This window comes from Fusarium proliferatum, assembly GCF_900067095.1.
Source record: "Fusarium proliferatum ET1 genome assembly, contig: FPRO_scaffold003, whole genome shotgun sequence".
NCBI lineage: Eukaryota > Fungi > Ascomycota > Sordariomycetes > Hypocreales > Nectriaceae > Fusarium > Fusarium proliferatum.
Window position 1 is genome coordinate 3033380 of NW_022194792.1, and position 23906 is coordinate 3057285.

The following is a 23906-nucleotide window of genomic DNA, read 5'->3' on the forward strand; positions in this document are numbered from 1 at the left end:
TCGATTAATTCCGCTTCTGTGGTATTTTCCCGATTAGAGCATCTCAAGAAATGAATTGGTCGTGTACTCTCTCTGGCATTTCTGCAAATTTGTTACTGTTGAGCCTTGCTTGTATCGTGCTCAACCACAATCTGTTGTCAGTTCTTCTGGATCACGTTTGATCTCTTTCCTCGTTTCTCCTGTCGCAGAAATCAATCCAAGTCAATATCAATTGCACCGATGTCCAAAATTCCCAGGAGACTCGATTATGAGACACTTATGAAAGCCTTCGGCAGCAACGAAATCACTATGTGCGACACGATTATCGGGCCACGGGCTGTCTCGAGCTCGGAACAATAGATTGCATCGTCCAAGATGAGCAGGCCAGCAATCAGTTGAAAGTGAGTTTACCAGTCCAAGCCTTTGCAAAGCGCTTCGATGTGAATGCTCCAGTATATATGTCATCTGGGGTTGATCCTTATTCAAGGATACTGATGTCCCTTCCCCTGAGAATGATTTTGTTTCAGTTCAAGGGGCTTAGTTTGGGACCTTACAACTATCAAGTATAGCTTTATACGGCAGCAACAAACCCTGTAGAGCTTCGCGAGGTCTTTGAAAAATCCACTAGATATTCTCATCAAGTGATGGCTTTCGCTGCCAGCTGGGCCATCAACAGAGAATTGTTTTTGGTTGCACCAAATTCCAACCGCTTCTTGTTCACAGAGGAATAGGAGATTGGTTCGTCTTAGCTTGCTGCTCTCGAATTATAGCATAGCTGAAATAGATCTTACCAAGCTTGATCTTGTAGAAGATTCGGGTTTTGGCAACATGATGTTATCAAGGCCTCCTGTCATACGCCTAAACACCTATTCTCATGTACATCGAGAGACAATCGAGAGACAATCGATGAGTGTTCGATATGATACCTTCAAAGTTGCAGGGATAAGTCGCAGCCACTTGGTCTCCAAGTGTCTTTCGGGTACTCAAGGCCAACAGAGCCTGAATCACGCAGATATAACGCAAAACATGCGATTCCCTCGCCTTGGGGTTCCTGTTGGCAAACTCCACTATAGAGATACGAAAGAGCCGTTCTACGTGTTGCGAAGGGGATCCGTTACGTTTGAAGACTGACCGAGGAACTGGAAAAAAGCTTCTGCCATCACATCTACTAACAGCATCGCCTAGGTCTCAGTCACCTAGGTTGTACAGGGCAAGGTCGAGATCAAACGTAAGCTGAGCCACTTGTAAGACCTCAAGACAACATCTGGCGTGAATGAATACCCCAGCTGTAGCATAAGCTACCCGTGAACGTTGACAAGCATCGAGTGCTACACGCCTTTGCTCATTGTCTTAAATCTCCGAGTCCAGTCCTCCATTTTACAGTACGCGAATGTGTCAGCGCCTGCTGTTACCTCCGGATGGCATTATGAAGAGAATATGATCTGCTGCCTAGATCATCGGAATCACCGAAGTCGTACAGCCGCAAAAGAGCCGTAGAATATACGATATCCAACAGGAAGAGATGACGCCAAGGCCAGAGTGACCATGTCATACAGGGCTATCTGATGATCCCCATCGCTGGTCGAGTATCAAAGGCGGCAAATGATCCCCCACGACGCCTGGTGCCAGGTCGGATAAGAAAATCCTGCATTTCGATCTGATGATGAGAGTAAGCTTTCAGCCTGAATTAACGGTCCAGACCCAATCAACACGTTGCGTCTTTGATTCCCCTTGTTCGAACAGCTTGTCCAAGATTCTGCCCAAGGAATTTGATGGCAGAATCCCATGCCTCTAAATGAGAAAATTGTATGAAGCGGATAAGATCTTACCACAGCACAGTGCACTCATTCGTTCGTTCCTCGTTTGTTCCAGTAAAACGGTAATACTTTCAGGGTGACTTGCCTGCTATCCATCGATGAAGATTATGCCCAGAAACAATATTCAGCAAGCCCCGAAATACGGTCGTACCTGGTTATGCGTGCGGATGCTTGCGATAACAAAATCATGTCTTGTCGTCGCTACTTCGGTGAAGAATCCCTTTAACGAGGGCTTTGTAAATAATTGCCAGAAACTCATGGTTGTGATATCATCTATTTGTGAAGGTCAACGTAACCAACATCATGTATCCTCCTCAACAAAGAAAAGATCTTTGTTGTGATATATTTATTCGCCCCCTGGTTTCATCTGCCACATTAGTTGATAGTCCTCGATCCGAAGGCACCAGGATTCAGTCAAAACATCAAACCACTGGAAGCGAGGCCCACCATTGCCATCTCAGATATCCGCCTGGCGTCGCTTTTCCCTACCCTAGATTTGTTGCTGTTCACACTTCTCTCAGACAAAGCTTATCTTGAGCTGCCACACAACGACATCATCATCAGTGTCGTCATCTTCCAGAGCTCGCCTGTACGTTGGATTGATTGGATGTCCTGATCAAGCCACCGTCAGACTTGGCCATCAGCCTACCGCGTGTCGATCGCTGATCGCCCACCGCGCACCGAGAGAGGCCGAAAGCCACAATCTGGATACCCTGCACTGAGGAAGCGGAAAACCTTCCGCCGTCAGATAGTGAAGAAACTTTTGCCTTGGATAGCCACGATATGCCATCCCTTCTTGTGCGTTGCCTTCCCCGGATTTCCAGAAGTCTGCAATGCCACCCTCCCCCACACAGAACGGCCGCACGCCAACACCAAGCGGTAAGGGAAATGACGGGAGCCAAATAAATGCAGGTTCAAGATCGTCAAACTCAAGCCCACTAGCCACTTGGCTTTTGAGACTGTTCCGTATCGAGAAGTAAAACTGCAATTACTTGAGGACAGAAAACTCAAAGGTAAAGAGATTTCACAGCCCTCTTTGCCCTATGGACAACGCTACCGGCCCTTCGTCGGTTTGTGTATCGAGGCAGCTTGAGAATTACGTACAAGCGGCGAATAAAAGATAGGGGAGTAGGGAGTGAGCTTTCGACTGCCATTGCCAGCTGAATACCGCAAATTAGGTATCCACCTGTCTGACAGGCAAGACGTGTTGCGATGCCGCCTGAGGGTCATGAAGTGAGTTGATAGGACAGTTTTCGACGACATTAACGCGATGCACGCCGTTCGATAGCATGGTGACTTGCCATGCGGCACTGCGCTGCTAAAACCTATGTACTGTACCCATCTCTCTCGTTCCGTGTGGAGAAATGTTGCTTCGTCCGTTGTTAGAATTGCTCCGCCCATCCAGACCATCTCAAGCCATCACAGAAAGTCTGGGGAATGCGGGGGACGAATGAGGAGCATTCTCATGGTGATGACCGTCCCGCTTTGTCTGGAGGAATGCATACCGTATTCGAACGGTCGACGTAGAACTAAAAGAGCCAAGCTGCAGGCAGGATATCTTTATCAGCGTTCATGATTTCCGGAGCTTTGTTCGCGCACGAGACCCATATCAACCCGTCGTCTATGTGAATCAAGTGGAACTTTTGCACCATGAGAGCGGAGAGCCATATCACGCAGGACGCCAACGCTTTCATGCCTACGAGGTTCCATGGCTACCAGGGCATGCGTATGCTTGTAAATGTGCTGGCGGTGACTTGATCAACTCCTTCAAATCTCGTAAATGGCCTTCTACAAACGACCAAGTCCTGCATTAAAGGAGTGGTGTGGCTGATCTATGAACCACCATCATGCTATTAAGGGCTCGGCCCTTTGCGGCTTGACGATTTTCCATACTCGGCACAAGGGGCCAGAGAAGAATCGACTGTTGAAGCCGCACGAGCCAAGTCAGTGACGGTGAGAATCCGAGACAAACAGCCCAAGTTGTTCATCGGAAGCCGAAACCTAAACGACAGGTTGGTTATGTGCATGAGATGAGGGTACCTGGCCTGGCCCATCCCCGCGTTGGCAATCTCATGACACACCAACACCAAGAGACGCGGGGTCGGTAGGGTTCTCCATCTTCTCGTCGGGGCTGTTGGAGATCAAGGGTGGCTGCCAAAGAACTTGGCTAGGCGCGTTGGGAATGCCCCCTGGCCCGACTTTTAGTCAAAACACCAATACTATTACGTGATAATAAACTATGTCCAGCACGTGAAAACGAGATTGAATGAAGCCGACATCAAAACTCACATCGGTAGCTGTCCGCGCAGTTTGCGGGGAAATCTGGGGACGTGGAGACGATACTTTCAGTACCCTTTCATGAGAGATTTCAGGGACTTGTTGTTGCATGGCTTTGGGGTTTCTGGATGTCGATCAAAGCCGTTGCCATGAACTCTTCGGGCCCTAGACCGTTCAGCCAGATGGCCAGGGGAGCCTCGGCTCACGATAAACTAGGGTGAGATTTGCTTTTTGAACCCTAGTCCCGATTGTCCAAACTCCAAACTGTTTCAATCGGTCAATGGCAGGCGAACTTGCTAGACTTTGATATCATGATACCTAAAAGCCTCAGCACCATAAAAACTCGACGAGTAGCCATGATGTGTACCTGAGTCGAGGGGACCGATCATAACCGACAGACATCCTGCCACACCATAATAGACCAAGCCTTCAGCCTAGCAGCACAAGCCAACGTGAATGGCCTAATCAAAACTAGTAGTGGTTCGCCCGGAGCAGTCGGGTCCTGGTATAATTCAGGGCCAATCTTGATTCGCTCACCATTACCTTACCAGCAACGTAGCATTCAACCTCATCTCAGGCTTGTGGCAAATCGGACATGAACCCCAACGCGTCAATGTCGGTTGCCTCCCTCGTGAAGCGATATCAGAATCCATGAGTCGCCGAGAGACGATAAAGAATTGTGGAATTGCTTGCCTCAAACGTTTTGGCAGTATCATGGCTATGTTGGTGATTGATGGGGAGCAGACCGACTTCTCATTAGCCTAGCTAAATAGCCGCGTGAAGCAGACATGGGGAACTCGCTTAGGCAGGGGTTGTGCAAGCAAGCGGCTCGAATTGAAGCAGTGTGAAGACACCGTCAGCTCCTGTCGGACATTTGTGTCTCGGGTATTGGCGAAGAGCGTTTTCAACAAGGATTAGGTATGATTGCGCGAATAAAGGATAGGGAAGGGCCTGTATATCCAACTATGTTGCCTTCAACAAGAAAAACGATTGCCTCGAGGTTTTCGCACACCTTAATCTCCTTTGCATTCAGTGCCTATCAGCTCTCAGGCAAAGCGTAGGATACAACTCGGGTGAGTGGGAATCCGATCAAAAAATAGACATTCAAATGCGAGCCAAGACGTAAAACAATACCGAGGCGGTGATTAGAACCTAAAATAGCTTGTTCCTAGTATCATAATAAGATGCGACTATGACCAAAGGCTTGAGGCAGCCTTGGGTCCCTAGTTCGACTTGGGCCTTGGACTGCTCTAGTTTTCGTAATGTAGCGCTTGCTTCTTAATTTTCCAGCGATGAGAAACGAGACACTCATCAATCGCACCAGCAGCCAATGAAAAGATACTATCGTGACTGAATAAGGTTGATGAGCCGGCGACAGGGACCGTCATGACCGAGGCCTGATTGGCATGGATATGCCTCGCTGTCAGTGAGTGAGTGGTTACTGCTTCTAAGCGCCCCCCTGTCGCTTTGGGAGAGATTGGTAGTGCTGGAAGAAGAAGAGCAGAGAGGGCTTTTTGCAAAGTGCGAGGCTTAGACCCTAGCTTGGCTTCCATGCAGCATCGTTCGGTCCTTCTAACGCACGATTTTATCGTTTAGTGTATGCGCTAGAACCAAGCCCAAGCTTGGTTCGGAATAGCTACAAACGTAGACCCTTGCCGCCCCCGCACACCGTCCCTGTCGATACCTTGGATTGACTGGCTTGTGTGTTGATTGATTGCTTCAAAACAGGAGGCGCCGGTAGTCGTCTCCAGGTCACGGCATTCAACCATTGAAGCGTTGTGACTTATCCGTATATTGTTGCAGTCTTTACCGCGTCGTCCGCTGAGGAAAAATCACTTCAGTACTCCCACCACTGTCACAGCCACTGTTGTCACCATGCGTTTGTTTTGAAGCAGGGGTATTTCGCAGGGCCCTGACGACGAGGGATTGCCAACATTTGCAAATGCATGTTTGATGATCCGACCCTTTTTGTAAGTATTGCATGTCAAGCAGTGACTGATAGCCCACATAGTGACTTTAGGGACAAGTCCAGTGAATCTTGGCTTTCAGCGGAGGAAGATAAGAGTTTTGCCTAGTACTGTCGGTGAGCGGAAGGTCCGGCGTCAAGACGTTTTGCAACGAAGAAGTTCTCCATTAATAGTGTTGTTTCCAACCAGCCTTGGGAGTTTTCAAAATTCAAGGGTTAGGATAAGCGTCGGGGTCGGATTTGCAGGGACCAGCTCTCGTTCAAGGGCTCTGTGCAAGGAACTCTTGGAATGACGATGAAAAGGGTTGTGATCAGCCTGAAAGAGTTCATGCATCTATATCGAGTTTAGAGATCAGTGACGATCACGTTTAGCAGACTCTTTATTTGGCCCGCTTGTGTCTCAAGTCTTCCTTTCACATCTGCATTCCAGGAGTATGTGTCCAAGCCCTGTCGTGTTCGGGCTCCCAACCTTCGGGTTGATCCCGGTTTAGTGGACATTTTCCTAATCCCTGACCGAAGGATCGGTACTCTTGTAGACACCGATGAAACTCTGCAGCTCTCCACGAATGCAGCCGCTAAAGCTGACCTGCGCAAGATGATCACTGCCTTATCGGCTCCTGATAGTGTATGTTTGAGATTGGTCCTCTCTCGGGACCGGCCGACACTTGCGAGCAACGTTGGATTGGATTTTAGCAGTACCGAGCTGGCTCTGACCCTGAAGATAAAAGAGCCGAACTGAAGTCGATCACAGATGGTATTCATATAAGCTAAACTGTACCGCGCAACGATGAGAAATGACCACAGTGCAATGGTTGTGTAGTAACGGCGAAACGGCTGGAGTGCCTAACCGAAAGAACGTCTATGCAGTCTTCTGTCTTTGCTGTGTGATGTGATGCGTACCACCAACCAGGGGACTATTGTCAAGCCGCCAAGGCGTCGAGCAAGGCTTCTGATAACCCCCGCGGTAGAGCCAACTACGACCATAAACGTACGTAAGGAGTGATAGGGTCGGTGGGATGTTGGTGTTCTAGAAATGTGGCTGCGACGCTTAAAGCTTCGAAATCTAGGGAGGGTTGCTTCGTCGAATTTGCGGACATGCATGGTGAAGCACATTCGGATGTGGTGGAGAGCAATGCTTCACACTTCACGATAACTAGTGCAGGGCAGCTCAAATCTCATGGTGGTGTGACGCGACGGTGCAGAGCATACGATCCTTGATAGCTGGACACTGGATACTTTTGAAAAGTGCTTCACATGGATACGTGTTACTAGCCAGGGCGATGATGGCAACCGTTGCAAATGACTGAGGACAGCGCTGTGCGTGGTGGTGTTGAAGTGGTTCCAGATGACGAGAGCGGCGTGCATAGGTGTGGCTGGCTGTCTGCCCTCAGTGCGAGGGGTAGCATCCATCTCTTGCATGCAAGCAACCACTTTATTGGAATCGCTGAAATGTGAAATCTTGGAAATTCAGAAGCCATTTGTCATGGGCGTATTTAGCAGCAACACAAACTCTGTAGAGTCTTGTAAAGATTGAGAATGTGCTGTGATTTTACACCCGGCATTCCATCCTCCTGTCCTTGAAACCTTCGGGTTTCTCGGCCGAGGAGGCGTGGGTCGAGCTCTGGGACTTCCTCTGGGACTTGGTGGTCTCGGGCTCTATCCGTAAATTGAGAAGGGAGCATATCGTAATTCTAGACCAAATGGAAGATGCTGGTGAGCCAAGTAAACAGGCTTGCACAGCAGATAAATTGTCTCCGAAGTTGTGAGTCCATAAATGATGTAAGTGGACGGGCGCAATTCAGCACGAGAGAGGGTCGAGTGGGGGGAACCAGCAAGGGCTGTCGACTACATGGACCAAGACGGTTGAAGTTAGACAGCGCCTAACTAGTCTGTGTGACATGGCTGAAGAAGTCTGGTGGAAGAATGCATAGAAGCTCTGACAAGCCTAAACTGCTTCTGAGGCGCCGCCACGGTTGACCGCTAAGCAACTGGGTGATTAGCCTTGTCGTGACTAATTGGTCTCAGGATCAACCGCTAAGAGACATGTACCGCAACGTCCCAATCCGTGGTATTGCCGCCATTCGAGTTTCTCGTCATCATATTCATGGCGTGAGTTGGTTAATGGTCAGATAAACCGAGCAGTCGGATCAACTGTGTATGCTTCCGACATGGCTATGGTTGACCAGTTATCAGTGAGGGATGTCCTGATTGTCTCAAAGCATGGGGGTAATCAGCCCTGTTCATGTCACGGTTCGCCATGTGTTGTGCGCGGTTGTCTTGCGTGTGATCCTGCGGGGTGAGAGATTCGTTGGTTCCACTGCCTCTGTCCAGGGAGGTCTTGGGCTGCCAGGGCAATTGAAGGTATGTGGTAAGGTGAAGTGGAAGGCGGCCAGCAAACGCGGAGGTAGGACTCGAGCGGAGACTCGTTTCGAGGTTCGACGTCGCCAACCCAGCAAAACTGCAAGAAAGCCTGGCTCTGGAGCCTCTGGATAATATCTTTCATGACGGCGTTGTTGCCAGATGAATGTTAGCATCTGTGTCGTGCTGTTGTAGATAGTAGGGCCCCTGTTCTTAACTGATTTGCACAATGAAATTCCGGCACGGTTGGCCTTACAAGATCCACGGTTGCAAGCGAGCTAGAACCGAGGTGATTTCAAGATTGACTGACCCTTCTATCGTCTGTTGCTGCTGATGCTGAGGCGGCTGCTCCTCCTCCTCTCCACCGTAAGGAGGCAGCTACCTAGGTGGCTAACGCACCTAGTTACAGTAGCAGGATTAATTGCGATCCTTGGCAACCCCAGGCTGCTTGGCCCTTTTGCTTCTGAGAGGCGGGGAGATTTTGTTTTGTCACAGCGCGAGTGGTTAAGCTGTCGATAATGGATGCATGGGGAGTGGATGAGGTTGTCTTCAGTGGAGATGGAGATGGTTGAGACGAAGGAATGGGCATTTCTGATTGGGCCGTCACGTTGCAAAAGGACCTGACCTGACCACGGTCAAGGGTGCATACGGAGCCCCGGGAGTGGATCGCTTTAGCGCCTACGGTTGTGGATATGGAACTGCAACTGCAAATGCAAATGCAGCGGATGATTTTAAGGTGCACCCGGCGGCGGTTTTGTCACCCTTGTCGCTACATGGATCCAGGATGTCTGTATGCAAGTCTCCTTGTCTGGTGCATCCTGGCCTGTCTTGGCTCTTTTGTCGCTTGAGATAGGTACCTAGCTCGCACGCAATAAAGATCTTTTGTTTCCATTACGGATATGATAACGGATATCTTATCTTCCTCTCGCCAGGAACCATTTCGAACCTGCATCTATCGATGCTATGCGATCGACAATTGCCAAGAGCTACAGTATCGTCCGTCCAGTACTGACTGTCTGGTGTCTGTAGTGACTGACAACCAGTGACAGTGGGAGATGTTGACTTATCGCAGCCTCGTCGGCGATTCCGAGAGTGTCTGAGAGATAGGTATCTTACCTCCAGTCTACAGTCTGAACTGACTTGTACGACAGAAAGGTGAAAAAAAGCTTGGACAGATTGAATTTGAAGCCTCCTTTCCCCTGAGTTCTTCAAAATTTTCTTCTTCCTCTCCCATAGCGTCAAACTACTGGCGCACCAGACTATCTACGGTCTCAGTGTCAGTATGCAGGTTCCTTCTTGATCTTAGCCCCAAACCGACACTCTGCCAGCCCGTTGGGTCATGTATGATGAGCTATCTAGACTGGAAGCATAGACCTATGCCGGAACAAAGCTCCTTACAGAGTTTACAAGACTGGATTGAGCCTCAGGTGTGCTTCGGCCGTATACCGTTGTCATGTCGGCTCCAGACGGTTTTTCATCTAGACGAGAGGATGCTACGTGACAAGCCACAAAGAGGAACAAAACTTGCCCAATTCTCCCACATCACCTGGGTTCCCTTGTAAATATTGGATATTCACGCATCATCAATCGTAACTCATCTTTAGTTATTACCGGCGGCTTTTATGCTTTGAGGCTCTATTCCCTTTGCGCAATCGTCCCCGACTTGGCGCTCGCTGCACTCTTTGCCCAACTTGGCCTAGATTTTCAACCTTGTCATGAGTGCTCCCTTGTCCGCTACGACGATTACAGTACAGAATAAGAGTTTCGTGAGTCCAATCTGCCCAAGATCCGAGAGTTGGGGGGAACTCGGGCGGAAGAGAGCGAGTGAGACCTTGCTCTACAAGGGACGGACTCGATGAACATGGGCTGGCCAAATCAGAACCCCCAGGCAATGTGGGAACGGCCAAGGGCAGTTATACCGGTGTATGAACAGCGCTAGGGGTGCCTCGCAGCGTTATACCGACGGCCACTAAACCGCTCATGGAGATCAAGCCGGGGGGGCTTAACCCCCCGTAGGCCGCCGAACGATGGGAGGTTCTATCCACCCGACCAGACTTGGGGCGGGTGCTTGCTGGACTGGCTTACCCCAAAGACTTACAGGGTCCGCAGGCAAAGAATGAACCACTTTCCTGGGGCTAGAGATAGATACTTACGACTGCTCACATTCCATACGACAAACAAGGTATCTTAACCGTAACCAACTTGTTTGGTTGCAATTGCACCTACCATTTCGTACTGTAGCGAGTAGCCACGCCCACGCAATCTTCGATCCCGCCCCTCCCCTCCATCCTCCCATCATTGTGAGTGAAGTTTTCCTGGTTCCTCAGGTCGTCGTCTCTCCATATTTCTCTTCCTCTTCTCCAAAAAAACGACGTACCCTACGTATTATGAAGGAGGCCCGCGCTGCCGCTATCTACTGTAGACATACATACATCACCGCCAGCACCGGCCAAGACACCGAGAGAGATTGAGATTGGACTGGGTCCGTTGAGACTGAAACCATTTTCTTATTGCCAGGGGAATCCCTTCTGTGGTTGTCACTGGTTAACCTATTCTGCTCCTCTAGTCTACCTCGGCCGAAATGGAGATGGCATCCAAGGATCCCCCGCTGATCATCGCAAAAAGACACGCTTGCTTGGGTTTGGGATGATGATGCCAACGCCAGAGCCAGGACCTACCAGAGACAGAGACGAAGGCAGAGCCAGAGCCACAGCAGAGACAAGCCAGAGCTAACGGTGGTGCCCCCATCATGGCATGGGAGTCGTCCATCCCCCATCCATCCCCCTCTCTCCACTCCCGTCTCTCATCAGACGTCCCGCTCTCTCGATCTTAAACGTGCCTATCTGCTGTAGGTACATCACTACGCTATTTCACGCTACCAACTCCTTGTAATGAACTTCACCCACACCCCTCACTCTCCCTGCACCCCTCGAGTGCACTGCTCCCCATCATGATCCCTGCCGCGGCTTCAGGGTCTTGTTGCTGCTCTCAAGTACTGGGCGATACCCTCCTCGGTCTCTGAACACCCCTCGCCTCTTCTATCTGGCCTTCATCTTGCCTTATACCGTCCTAGAGCGCCACTTCCATATTCATACCCCGTTCCTGAAGACTTCATTCATACTTTAACATCGTGTTTCCACCGTTTCTAAAATCTCCCTGTTGTCTATACTCTTATGAGTTCCTCATATCCAAAGTCTTTAACTATACCACTACTCCTCCACCAACTTCACCTCGACTCTTGTCAACATACACATTAAGTTGACTCAACTTGGTTATATACCTTGGCCTCGACAACTCTCTTAGCACACCCGTCCACCTCTTACACACTTCACCTTTCCAAATTCACGAACATGACAGCCGCCATGTCACAACCGACCGTCACGGTCAAGGATCCCTCTGCAGTACGAAAGCGCAGAAGACGTGCTCCCGCTGGTGGCGCTTCTGATGATTGTTTCTCTTGCTCCAAGAAGAACATCAAGTGTGACCGTAGAAGACCATACTGCTCTCAGTGTCTCGAGGTTGGCAGTGAATGCTCTGGTTATAAAACACAACTTACTTGGGGAGTTGGCGTGGCCAGTCGAGGCAAGCTTCGTGGCTTGTCTCTTCCCATTGCAAAAGCTCCCCCTGTTACTCGTGAACCTAGGAAACACTCGACTGCATCATCAAGAAGCTCTGCCATTGCTCGTTCAGGGACGGAAGATGAAGTCAGCCGGATGCGCCAAGGGCCTATTGATATTCCTGCAGTGACACAAGTCGCTTCTGCACCTACAACACCGTTTGCCATGGCAGGATATGACTACCTCTCTATCCCCCATCCTGAGCATGCAGCCCCCATCCACCAAGGAAACTGGGGTTCGGTCAACTATTCTCCCGCTCAAGAAACAGCACACAATCTGCATCGATTCCCGGTGCCTCTTGTCACAGAAAACCTCTCATCTTCCATCGATCCCCTAACTCCCGATGTTGGCTACGTATCGCCCATGAGCCAGTCTTATACCAGAGACGACGTCTCTTATGTTCACAGCCCGTCCTACATGTACGACAGCTATACAACAGGCACTAGCTCTCCTGGCCCTCAAAGCCCCCCAGCATCCCTCTACGCCGAACACGCAAGGACCTTCGCCCCGACCTCATGCCCCAGTCTCGCCCATGCTCCTTCAGAAATGAGCTCCAGCCTTCACTCGCATACCGACACCTTTGACTCGCAAATGGGCAATAGGATGGTTCGGGATTGTGATTCATTCGGTAAGCTCAGATGGAACCAATGAATTCCTTGGTTCTAACGTTTGCAGGCGTGCCTGAAGTCGATACATATGGCGCCAGCTATAGCTCGATGCCGATCTCCTGGCAGTCTCCATCGATGCAAGATGAAGATGTCAAATCTCATCACTCGGACTTTGCTCCCTCGGGTTGGCCAACCGCTTCCGAAAATCATTCTGTTCATGTGAGCCAGGACCTCATCTCCAAGATGCCCTTTTTCATGGATTACTACGAGAATATCATGTGTCCCTCCATGGTCTTTATCGACGGGCCACACAACCCATTTCGAGACCATATTCTGCGACTAGCTGTAAACAGCCAGAGTTTGAGCCATGCAATTTGTGCTCTTGCATCCTGCAATCTCCGCATGAAGAGGAAACTGAGTCTCGGACGTGATACACGAGATCTTTCTGAGAAGTTGATGGCTGACAAACATGCCGCCGAAGCCATGGCAGACACTCAGCCCGACGACCTGTCCCTCGCCGAGGAATACCAACACCGTAACCTGGCTGTGCACCTATTAAACGAGCAACTCAACGACCGGACCAAAGCAATTCACGATTCGGTCCTTGCTACGATCCTCCTACTATGTCATTACCGCATGGTTGAGTCCGGTATCGCCAAATTCCATACTCAGTTTGCCGGTGTCAGCAAGATTCTTGCTCTTCGAACTCAGCATCTTGCAACATCTAGCAATTCGGCCTGGATGGAGGCTATTTTCAACTACTTTGACGCCATCTCTGCCAGCATCAACGAGCGCGAGTCTCAAGTGTATCCTGGTTTCAGTGGGATGTCAGACTCTCAACTCTTGCCTGTTGGAGCCGAGAACCTGGTGGGGTGTGACCGCGAGCTCTTCAAGACCATTAGCAGACTCGGTCGCCTAAATCTATTGTCTCAGAATCGCTCCGTACGAAAAGCAGCTGCCGCATATGGAACTCAGGAAGTGCCTGAACGATCTCCGTCCTTGTCTTACATCTCTCCACTAGGTCACGCTCGGCGAGAATCTCTCACAGGGTTTAATGTGAACGATCAGTTAGGGGACATGAGTAGTGTCACTAGCCATGGCCTTGGTGATGGGCGATCGAACACGGGAATCCACGAGGATCGAACTGCGCCAACAAGTGCCCCGGCCGCGTCATACGAAGAAGGTCGCTCCTTGTTTTGGCATGAGTGGAAAGAAGCACGGCTGGCCCTGCAGAATTGGAACTTCGATGCTCCCAGGGTCAGCGCCTCACTTCCTGAGCCCTGTACACAAAGTCAACTACGAGACCTGGAATCACTCTCCGAGGCTTTCCGCTATGCCGCCCTGTTATACACGGAGCGACTAGTGAGCCCATCGTTACCTTCAGGGCACCAGAGTATCCAGAGCCTTGTCAGCCAGGTGGTCTATTACGCAACGAACCTGGACACAGGAAGTAGCGCCGAGAAGTTTCTACTCTGGCCCCTTTTCGTTGCGGGCTGCGAGTGCGTCAACGAATTACAGCAAAACATGGTGCGGTCCAAGTGTCGTGATATCATGTTCCGTTCTGGTTACATGAACAACTTGGCGGCTCTGGAGGTGCTGGAGAAGTTGTGGGCCCAAGATTGGGCGGGAGAAGAGCCGTTGATGTTAGGAACCAGGACCGGGGATCAACGCGGACCGTTCAACTGGACCAAATGCATCGGGGGACCCGGAGTGGAGGTGGAGTGGATCATGTTTTGATGTGCAGGGATGTTCGGCGATTGACATGTGAAGGCGTTTGTGCTCGGACTGAGCTGGGGCTGGGCTGGGCTGAGATGATGAGATGGGAATCAGGGATTTGGATCAAGTTGCAAGGGGCTGTCATGAATTGCAGACAGGCATGCGTGGGTAGGGGCTGGTGAAGTTGGCCGGTCTTGTTAGCCTAATGGTGAGTGAGTGTGTGTCATATTCGGATTCGGGACTACTGTGGGATTAAGTTTGGGAGTTTAGCTTGACGAAAAGGCTAGTATCATCATCTTTGTATTATGTAACGCAGGCAACGCAACACAACAGCATACGGATCGGTTACGTTAGAAAGGAAGCAAGGCGTTTCGGTTTAGCATATTAGGACAGACCTTCTGGAGTTGGGTACGTACTGAATATGGTCCAAAAGAGACCGAGATTAAAACGAAAGTTCACCTGAAAAGTGTCAAACTACTACTTGTGCCAGTCAACGAACGATCAAGGAGCACGTTAGGGAGTCGAGAGTGACCCTCACATCCAGGATATGCCGAGGGTGCTAGTGAAAGACGATGCAGGATTTGGCAGTTGCAAAGACGTTACAGGGCTGGACTAGGTTGAATACAGCCTCTAATTTTCAGCCTCCTTTTTTTTGTATTTCCAGCTAGCTTTTGCTGTACCACGTAGTACTCCTAAAAGCGAAAGGTCAGAGTCTGTCTGGCTTGCAGCGGCGCCACCGCGGGTTGACTCCGCTGTCCCTGGCGGAGCCGGCCGAAGGTGAAGGGCTTTTACTGCATTTACTGCACGGATACTGCACAAGAGCACAGCTGGACGAGGATTGATAAGGCGCGGTTAGATTGTTGATTGGTCGAGATTGAGACAAGACGAGACGTCAGAGTGCCCAACCCACTATCAGATATTTTTTTTTTGGCCGATTCAAGCCAGAGTTTGAAAGTGAGTGTGGGGATGGGAATGGGTTCAATGATCGACATTAGGGATGATTTACGGTAATGGAGTTGGGGATGGGTCCCTTGTCAGTTCAATTGCTTGAACTCTGTCAAGTCAAGTACCGGTACGGTAGTAGTTGTTGTGTAAACGACAGATGCATGGTGATATAGTTACGTATTCTACACCGGGATACCACCTTGCACCACGTTGCGCTGTCACTTGGAATGAGACATGCAACAGTATGATAATCTGTCAATGCAACTCCAAATGGAGACTGCAAGGCTGTTGCAATTCTTATTCCCACATCCAGGTACATGTAGCCATAAGGACGTTTTTATTATGATCGAGAACTGAGACAGTCACACGCAGAAACATATCCTAGTCAGCGATCTCCCTCCTCAACGTAACATCACAAGCAAAATCCAAAAAGCTAAAAGGATCCTCCCTTCTCTCCACATCCATTTCGGCCTTGTCTCCTGGAGCTAGTAGGGGTGGGCAAAACGCCACGACATGTAACAATCCTGCTGAGCCTTGCTGGTAGTGTACAAGGATCGGGGGGGATGGTTTCGGTGAGAACGGCGAACGATCAAGGGGCACAACAGAGAGAGAGAGAGAGAGAGAGGGAGAGAGAGAAAGGCATAGCTAATGCTGGTTTCAGGAGTGAAAACAGGCATGACCGAGGCTGGGGTGATGGGGGGTGGTGTGCATACAGGGCAGACTAAACCTGAGGCTGATGAGGTTTGTCATTCTGAGATTGATGCTATTCCCGACGAGGTAGGTCAAACACAATTTGAGTTGGGTTCCTTTGTGGTTATTAGATAGGGCGGGATAGGGTGGGATGGGGTGTAAGACATTAAAAGAATACGTCTAGAAATGAGAAATGAACTATCAGGCAAGGGGAAGGGGTGGAAGTGCAAAACAGATGGAGATGGGCACGACCAACTACCCGACTAACGTGGAGTTGTCATGGGGTTAGATTCAACGTTACGCCCGCAATCACATGTACGTTATCAATCTGAGAATAGTTTCGATTTCCTATACCTCTTACTTGAAACTATGCACATACAGAATGATGCGGGCGAGCGTGGGTTGGCCGTGGGTGTATTGCGACGCTGGGGGAGTTTATGTTACGGCATCTTAATCAAAGTTGATAACCGCGTCTGCCGACCAGAGCTTCGGGTCTCCTCCTCGAGGCCCGCCTGCTTGGCACCTAGGGTGCAACTACCGGCTCAGCGAGACGTGGGTAGTCGTAGTCGTGTGTTGTAGCAGTGTCATGGAGTTATTCGTCAGGGAGTGGCTCTGATGGAGGAGGTTGCTCAGTGATGGGTTTCTCGTCGTCATCATCCTCGCCATCTTGGATCCAGTCCATCATGTCAGGGGACTCAGCGCTTTCCTTTGTCTCAGGTGTATGTGTATTCTCAGTCTCAAAAAACAAAGGGGGCTGTGGTCGACTTGGCTCAGGGAGCTGTCCCTCGCTTGCTCGGTCATAATGCTGCTCGGCGAATTGCTCTGGGCCAAGTCAGGCTCTCTCCTCTGTAATACCCCCTGAAGGCTTTACTCACCACTGATTGTCCAGTAGGTTTCCTCGGGTTGGTCCTCGAAGAGCTCCTTAGAACATCGTAGTCCATCTTTGATCACGACAAGATCCCAGAGACGCAGGCTCCTCAGCTGGTCTATCCTCCTCATAGCCTTGCTTCGATCCCATCTCCCCGCGACCGTTACATCGTACAGCATAAGGCCATACTCATACGTCCACTCTGCCACCCACTGGATCTCCTCGAGCTTCATGGCGCGGGCACTGTGGCGGAACGCGTTGTCAAGGTACTGGCGGTTCTGCAATACGATGCTCAACATGGTCTGTTGCTCAGGGGGGTAGTCCAGGGGGACTGCGCGTTGGAGATCTGTCCATTTGCAGCATCTCTGGGCGAGCTCCGTGTTGAATTCACGTTTGTGGCAGTCCTCACAGAGCCAGAGGTAACTAGTGACGACGAGGACTCTTTGACGTGACGCGGGGCAGAGCTCTTTGCAACCTTGAGTGCATCCGACCTTGAAGAGGAGCTTGTGCAGGCACTGCTCGTACCGAATGATGGCGACACCGCAAGGCATATCGTTACTCAGTGTCACTCGCTGTTCAGTCATATATGTCGTATAGGTAGGTGGTCAGGGGGAAGAGGAAAGGATATGGTAACGAGAGCCTCACGTTGTTTAAGTAGGTTTGAAGAAGCGCTGCACAGTTTAGGTAGTCACAAAGCGTTGAAAGCACCGCCTTCAGTTTGGGCTACGCCAAACGTCCTTTGGCGGGCAGTTAAGGTGTTGAATCGGTTGTCGTCGTTGAGGGCAGGCTCGTTTGGAAGTAGCTTCAGAGCAACTCACTGCCTCTGAAGTCATCACCACGACGTATTTTTCCCTATTTGCCAGTGCCTCAACATTATGGCTTGCCTGTGTGTGCTGTTTCATGATATTATGTGGGAGCTGTTGAACTCTCACGCGCATTTGACCGTGATAGGGGCGAGTGACAGCGAATGAGCACTCTGTCTTAACAAAGAGGCGGCAAAAGCCATTGTTGCCTAGAAGTTAAACGCATCTGTCACCATGTTAACCGAGTCCTTTAAGCATATAGACGTCGTCGTACAGTAAACTTTGATTCCCATTTGGTTCTTATGGCTCGATATGGTGATTCCGATACGAGGGTATTCATGAAACACAAAAAAAAAACATTCCGAAATGCCAATCTAGGTAGAATACACCATATTGAATGAAATTCACACCTCAACACCATGCCACAAGCGCCGAGATATTCGGTGCGATGCCCAAGCACACACGGCCGTAAAATAAACTCAAACCAAATCTCGCACCCCTTTGGCCCCTTCTATCATGTCATTTCCCCAGATTACCTCGCCCTGTTTCCCAGCCTTCCCCTCCCCGTCCTTCTAGGACCCCGCATGCGATGCGAGCGTCAGTTCAGGGAAATACCGCGAAAGCTTCCTAGGGTTATGCACATCTGCCCTCGCTGGCTCTTCGGTATCCGAGATTTGATCGTAATCGTTTGAACTTTGGCCTTGGTTGCCATCCAGCAGCTGGACAGATCGTCTCTTAACTTTGATGTTTCCCTGCGCTGGGGCTGGTTTGTTGCCTTGTTCACTTGGAGTGGTTGCCTGTGCAGGCGGAGGCGGTGCTTGTGGTTGAGGCACGGGTATCGACTCACACACAGGGGCTACCTTTCTGGTTTGACGGCACATATCGGGACTGAGGCTCCTAGGTGGGCCAAAGTTGAGAGTGCCTGTCATCATCTTGCGGTAGCCCTCAAGCTCCTGCTGCTGCCGATCAACCCCCGCAGGACTAGCAACGTCACTTCGGTTCTTCTCGTTTGATGTAAGTCCCTTGGCCTGGACAAATGCACTGGAGCGAACGTGGTGGGGATCACGCTCATAGTACTTGTCGATTATCGGATGGACCATAACGGTCTGTCTGTGGATTGTCAAGATGGAATTTGTTGGTACGTTGACCCAATTCTCTGCTTCAAGTCAGCCCCTCCCCTTCAATACCGAGACCATTTTGCATACCTCTCTCAAATGTCAGGGGCTCGCTTGCAACAAGTACAATGTCAGCGCCCCTATCCTTGCGTTCCATCTGATATTGCTTGTCACTTGCAGATTGTGTTCGTGTTGTCCATTGGGTCCCGGAAGAATAGTACAAGCTCGCCGCCTCATCCTTGGAACTGCTGATGTACCGAGTGCAGATCACGCTGTGACCATCGGTGACAGCAAAGTTCAGCAAGCTTCTGGTATCGACATCCTCATTCTGCAGTATGCTTTCGGGGATCGCATCGGTCATCTCGTTGATTTGCGCGATCGTGCGCTTCATAGCCTCTCGAAGAATAGTCGGGCCAAAGCCAGTTTCGGGGCAAGCGCTTGGGTTGTGGCCAAGTCGCTCAAGAGTATCGAGAAAGAGGGCAAATGCCCACTCGCTATCCGTTCCGCCTTTGACGCCCAGATACCACTTGTCAGCAAGACGCTCGCCCAGGCGACGCTTGATGTATTTCCATCCACCCAGACCGCCATTGTGCATCCACATCAGACTACCGTGTGTGAAAGGGTGGCAGTTGTCTTCGCTTAGGGAACCTTCGGTCGTGGCACGAACATGGCCAAAGATTAGGCGGGAGGCGGTCTTTGAAGCGATTCGCTGCAGATTGGTGCAATTCCAAGCGGGAATGGTCGATGTGAAAAGGCAAGGCGCTGACCCAAGCTTAGGGTCGGTGTAGAAGCCTATGCCGAAGCCATCTGCGTTGTTCTGACCTCGTCTCGTATCCTGCAGATGGTTATATGTGTCAGTTATGATGTGACGTTTCTTTGATTGTCCGTCAAAGAAATTGATAGAGGTTGACCCACGAGACGCAACCGAGAATCAAATGATTGTTTAAGAATAGAATGAGTAGGATCGAGAATCAGCTTTGATAGAAGAATCTCGTCACTCCCTTTGTAGACCTGAAAGAGTTACGGGTGTCAGTGTTGTGTTCTGCGTACGACCAAGAAGCCGGCTTCGGAGGTATAGATAAGGGATCTTGATTATAGGGGACTCACCAGAAAACGGCACATGGTTTGACCTTATGCGCAAAGAAATCAATCTGGTCCGGAGAAAAAATAACAGATAGGTCAAGAGGGAGGACAGGTGTGAGAAAGAATAATAAGAGAGAGGTGCAGGAACAAAAATGTTTGGAGAAAAATAAGGGATTGCGTATTACGGAGACGGGAGGACAGTGATTGTGACAGAGTGATTATGGTGAGGGATGACACCATTGGCCTTGGAACTCTCAAGGGTTGCGTTGCTTCTTCCAGTGGATGCCAGGAGTGGCTATCGGTGAACGGGCCATCGGCTTTGGCGGGAGACAAGCCCACCTCACGTTAAAGGTAAAAGACAAGGCTGAGAGGGAGGGGGGAAACGACCAATGGGAGTGTGTGGAAATAGGGGCACTTTAAAAGGATTAAAGGATTTGAGGATTTGACTGACAGAACCAACGTGAGATGGCTACGATGCTGCATGAAAGCTATTGGTGCTGATGAGTTGTCATATGCGGTGATAGGTATCACGCATATGTAAGGAATGTACCTAAAATACATGTTTTTATAGAAGAAAGTATCAAGGTACCTGCAGTAATCACCAATGGCATCATTGACGAGACTGTTTCTATCCTTGCATATGAGTTCAAAATTCCGGGGAATGGCCCGCTGGTAGTGGAGAATGTCACGGCTTTCGTCAGTTGAACTGTCTCCAAGTCCCGTTCAAAACGTGACTCAACAACTCGATTATTTATTGCCCGTTTTCGCTTCAACTCTCGTTATGACTCAATTGCTGCACATCACGTCAACGACCCCCTGCGAAGCCGTGATTCATGACTTGTCTTGGTTTAAAATGATCATTCAAAAGATATCATATTCAGGGGGGGAAAAGAAAACACAGTCCTGCAGCCACCGCCAAAAGCGGGAGTCGCCACATCCGCATCGTTGACTCTTGCAGCTAAGGCACTTAGAGAGCTTTGAGCCACAGTTGACGTCGGCTTAGTACCTAGTTGTACTGACGTCTTCTCCAAATGTGGCGCTGCTAGGAATAGCCATTTTACGCGAGAGCATCGCCCATTTACACGCTCCGCGGTTTCGCGACCGCGTCTTTGGCCTATGACATTGGCATGGTCCACTCTCGTCTCGCTTCAACCCCATCCCAGCCCGGCCTTTTGGCTCCTCTGGCAACCAAACTAATTCTGCAATTGGAGTCTCTTCTTTCCACCATATTCAATTTTCGACATGTTCTGATCTGTGTCTCTGCAAGAATTCGTCTCATCAACCCGTGAACTGTGACCTCTTCGCCAGCATATATCGTCAGACTCGACTCCCCAGCCCAGCCCAGCCTCTCGCGGCTTCAACAGGGCAATCGTTGCCTGCCATGTCCTCCGATGGCCCAGATACTCTTCCAACGCCTGCATCATCGTCACGACCAAAAGGGACGCCCTCGATAACGCCTCGCCGGTTTAATCGCTTCTGGCAACCAAGACAGTTTCAGACTCAGCCGTTGCCAAAGTTTAGAACTGCTCTTGGGAGCTTGGACGAGTCTGATACTAACCAGCAGCCCATTTCCCCCCAATCTCTTTTTCATAGTGATCCTATTCTACCTTCTTCCCCAAGTGATAGATTCCAGGATGAATCACGGAAGAGGAAGCTTCAGGCCGAGGCTTCGGGTGATGAGGCTGTCTTCAAGAGGCCAACATTGAACTTGGATGATATGCCACCACTTCGATTCAGTGCCACCACAACTACCTCTACCTCAAGCAACACACTTCCCGGCTATGATAATGAAATCCAAATGTCAGAAAGTCAAATTAGTCTGGAGAGTCTTGATAGCTATAGAAGAGCTACCCTGGTAAGTTTGGCTTGGTCTGAAATTGCTCACGCGATCTCCTCTACTTACACCACATCAGAGCAATTTCTTCAAGACCAGCCGTGGAGTTGCTCGAACTCCTAAAAAGTCACCCTTTCTCGTTAATACACCCAGCATCACCGAGGAATCTCAACCTGATAACGTATGTTATTATCTCCAGGGTCCTTGGAGTCACTGACATCATCACTAGGAGCTAGCCAACTACGCACCTAGACCAATCCGAAAATTCGGCGGTAGGGGCGTTGCATCACAATTACTCAACCGTGAGCATGGACTTGGATATTCAACCGGCCAGACATATCTTCACACTCCAGCATGCGACCCTCGAACCGAGACTGCAAGGTTTCACAGCCGCTGTATCGATTCTTATGAATGTCTAACTCCTAGTGGCGTCCGCACCATCCCCTTCTGCCTTACAAGCACTCACAATGCCCCCGTGACGGCTGTCGGTGATGAAGAAGGTTGTGTTAGGTTCTTCGACACTTCTCCAAACGATGATCCCAACGAGGAAAAGGACTTAGGCGTTCACTCTGTTCATGACAATGCCATCTGGGATATGGACTTTTCCCAAGATGATATGCGTCTTGCGACTACAGCTGGTGACGCAGCTCTGGTCATGGATGTTACGACCAAGTCTATTGCTGCCAGACTCGCAGATGGCCATTATAACTCGACTCGACAGATTGCTTGGCAGAAAGGCCAATCCACTGGCAACGTATTGACAACATCAGACAAGGCTGGTCGAATTCGGCTCTGGGATTTGAGGTGCCCTCATTCTCATGTGAGAAGTTTCTCAACAATCAGTAGCAGCGAGACAGGTCGTCGAACCGTTGCTGTTCGAGATGAGACCATCAGACCATTCCAGGCCTCGACCGTGAACACTCTTGACAACACCCATGAGCGTACTGCCCATGGTAAGACCTCTCCTGCTTCTGTTACTGCAATCCAATGGCTTCCCGCTGGTCGTGAACACCTTTTACTCTCCGCTTCTGAGGCTGAAGCTGTTGTCAAGCTCTGGGATCTTCGGTATATCAACCGTCGTCACCAAGAAAAGAGCACGCCTCTCTCAGCTACCGCCGTGCCCTCCAACCACGCCTGGCGTTCGTATGGTATCACCTCTCTGTCTCTCAGCAGTGATGCCGCCCGTATGTACGCAGTGTGCAAAGATAATACCATCTACGCTTACTCCATGGCTCATCTCATGCTTGGCCACGCTCCTGAGCTCAAAGACCTTGCCACTAAGAGGAGACCCATCGAAGCCCAAGGCCTAGGGCCTCTTTATGGTTTCAAGCATGACTCTTTCGCAGCACGAACATTTTTTGTCAAGTGCAGAATAAGACCCAAGGGCCTCTCCCACTCATCCGACCTCCTTGCAGTGGGTAGCTCTGAGTCCTCGGTCGTGCTCTTCCCCACAGACGAGCGGTATCTTCGATCTGCTTGTGCCCAGCGCGCTCACCTCCTTGATCCACCTGGATCTGCACCTACACCCTCACGCTCGTTCTCATCTGCCGCAGGCGCTGAACCCACCTCCTCCACAATCCCCATCTTCCGCAATGGCACAGCTCTTGTCCATGGCCATCAACGCGAAGTTTCAAACGTCAGCTGGAGTTACGATGGCAAGTTAGTCAGCGCGTCTGACGATTCTATCGTACGTCAGTGGCAGGAGGACGAAGGCCGGGCTCGGTACTTGAGACAAATTGGAGATTTTGGTGGTGAGCGATACATGGCGGGCTGGGCTGATGTGGGTAGTGACTGGGATGATGAAGATGATGAGTAACGAGTTGATAGCACGTTGCAGTAGCGCATGGCGTTTCTTTGATATTATACGATACCCTTCAGCCAACATGGGCGTTTCAAACATGTATGTTAGTCAGCAGAGCCCTCAACAGAGACTCAAGCACGTAATCGGATTCACAAAGGTCATTTGCAGATGGCATTCACGAGGAATGATAGTTTAAAAAGATAGCATCGACGAATTGGAATTACAGTATAATCTTGTTCAAGGATATACCGTTTAGGTATTTGTGACGTAAACTAGCTACCTCTGTATCTTGTGTCGTAATCGTTTCTTTCTAGAACGCTGAAAGGCCGTGAACGGGTATCGAGTACAATCGTGTGCGTGTACTCTGGGTATAAAAATGCAACCAACTCCAGGTATAGACGTGCTTGCCCCCATTGAGGGCTATCCTGA

General features: G+C 50.2%; 5 protein-coding genes across 5 annotated transcripts; 2 read left to right on the plus strand and 3 right to left on the minus strand.

The window, feature by feature from the left end:
- Positions 1 to 11009: 11009 nt before the first annotated feature.
- On the minus strand, positions 11010 to 11145 carry FPRO_06053 (uncharacterized protein; the record flags this gene model as incomplete). Its single annotated transcript, XM_031229077.1, is given in 2 exon segments — positions 11010 to 11071; positions 11076 to 11145. Coding segments are annotated over 2 exon segments (132 nt in total).
- A 614-nt stretch (positions 11146 to 11759) lies between these two features.
- FPRO_06052 (uncharacterized protein) lies at positions 11760 to 14359 on the plus strand (the record flags this gene model as incomplete). Its single annotated transcript, XM_031229078.1, has 2 exons — positions 11760 to 12642; positions 12690 to 14359. 2 exons carry the CDS (start codon positions 11760 to 11762, stop codon positions 14357 to 14359), a joined length of 2553 nt encoding a protein of 850 aa, XP_031079350.1.
- Positions 14360 to 16565: 2206 nt separating this feature from the next.
- FPRO_06051 (uncharacterized protein) lies at positions 16566 to 17392 on the minus strand (the record flags this gene model as incomplete). Its single annotated transcript, XM_031229079.1, has 2 exons — positions 16566 to 16795; positions 16849 to 17392. The coding sequence occupies 2 exons, from the start codon at positions 17390 to 17392 to the stop codon at positions 16566 to 16568; spliced, it is 774 nt and encodes a 257-aa protein (XP_031079351.1).
- Positions 17393 to 18216: 824 nt separating this feature from the next.
- On the minus strand, positions 18217 to 19881 carry FPRO_06050 (uncharacterized protein; the record flags this gene model as incomplete). Its single annotated transcript, XM_031229080.1, has 4 exons — positions 18217 to 18800; positions 18850 to 19594; positions 19675 to 19770; positions 19867 to 19881. 4 exons carry the CDS (start codon positions 19879 to 19881, stop codon positions 18217 to 18219), a joined length of 1440 nt encoding a protein of 479 aa, XP_031079352.1.
- Positions 19882 to 21223: 1342 nt separating this feature from the next.
- On the plus strand, positions 21224 to 23492 carry FPRO_06049 (uncharacterized protein; the record flags this gene model as incomplete). Its single annotated transcript, XM_031229081.1, has 3 exons — positions 21224 to 21697; positions 21756 to 21857; positions 21906 to 23492. The coding sequence occupies 3 exons, from the start codon at positions 21224 to 21226 to the stop codon at positions 23490 to 23492; spliced, it is 2163 nt and encodes a 720-aa protein (XP_031079353.1).
- Between the last annotated feature and the right edge of the window lie 414 nt (positions 23493 to 23906).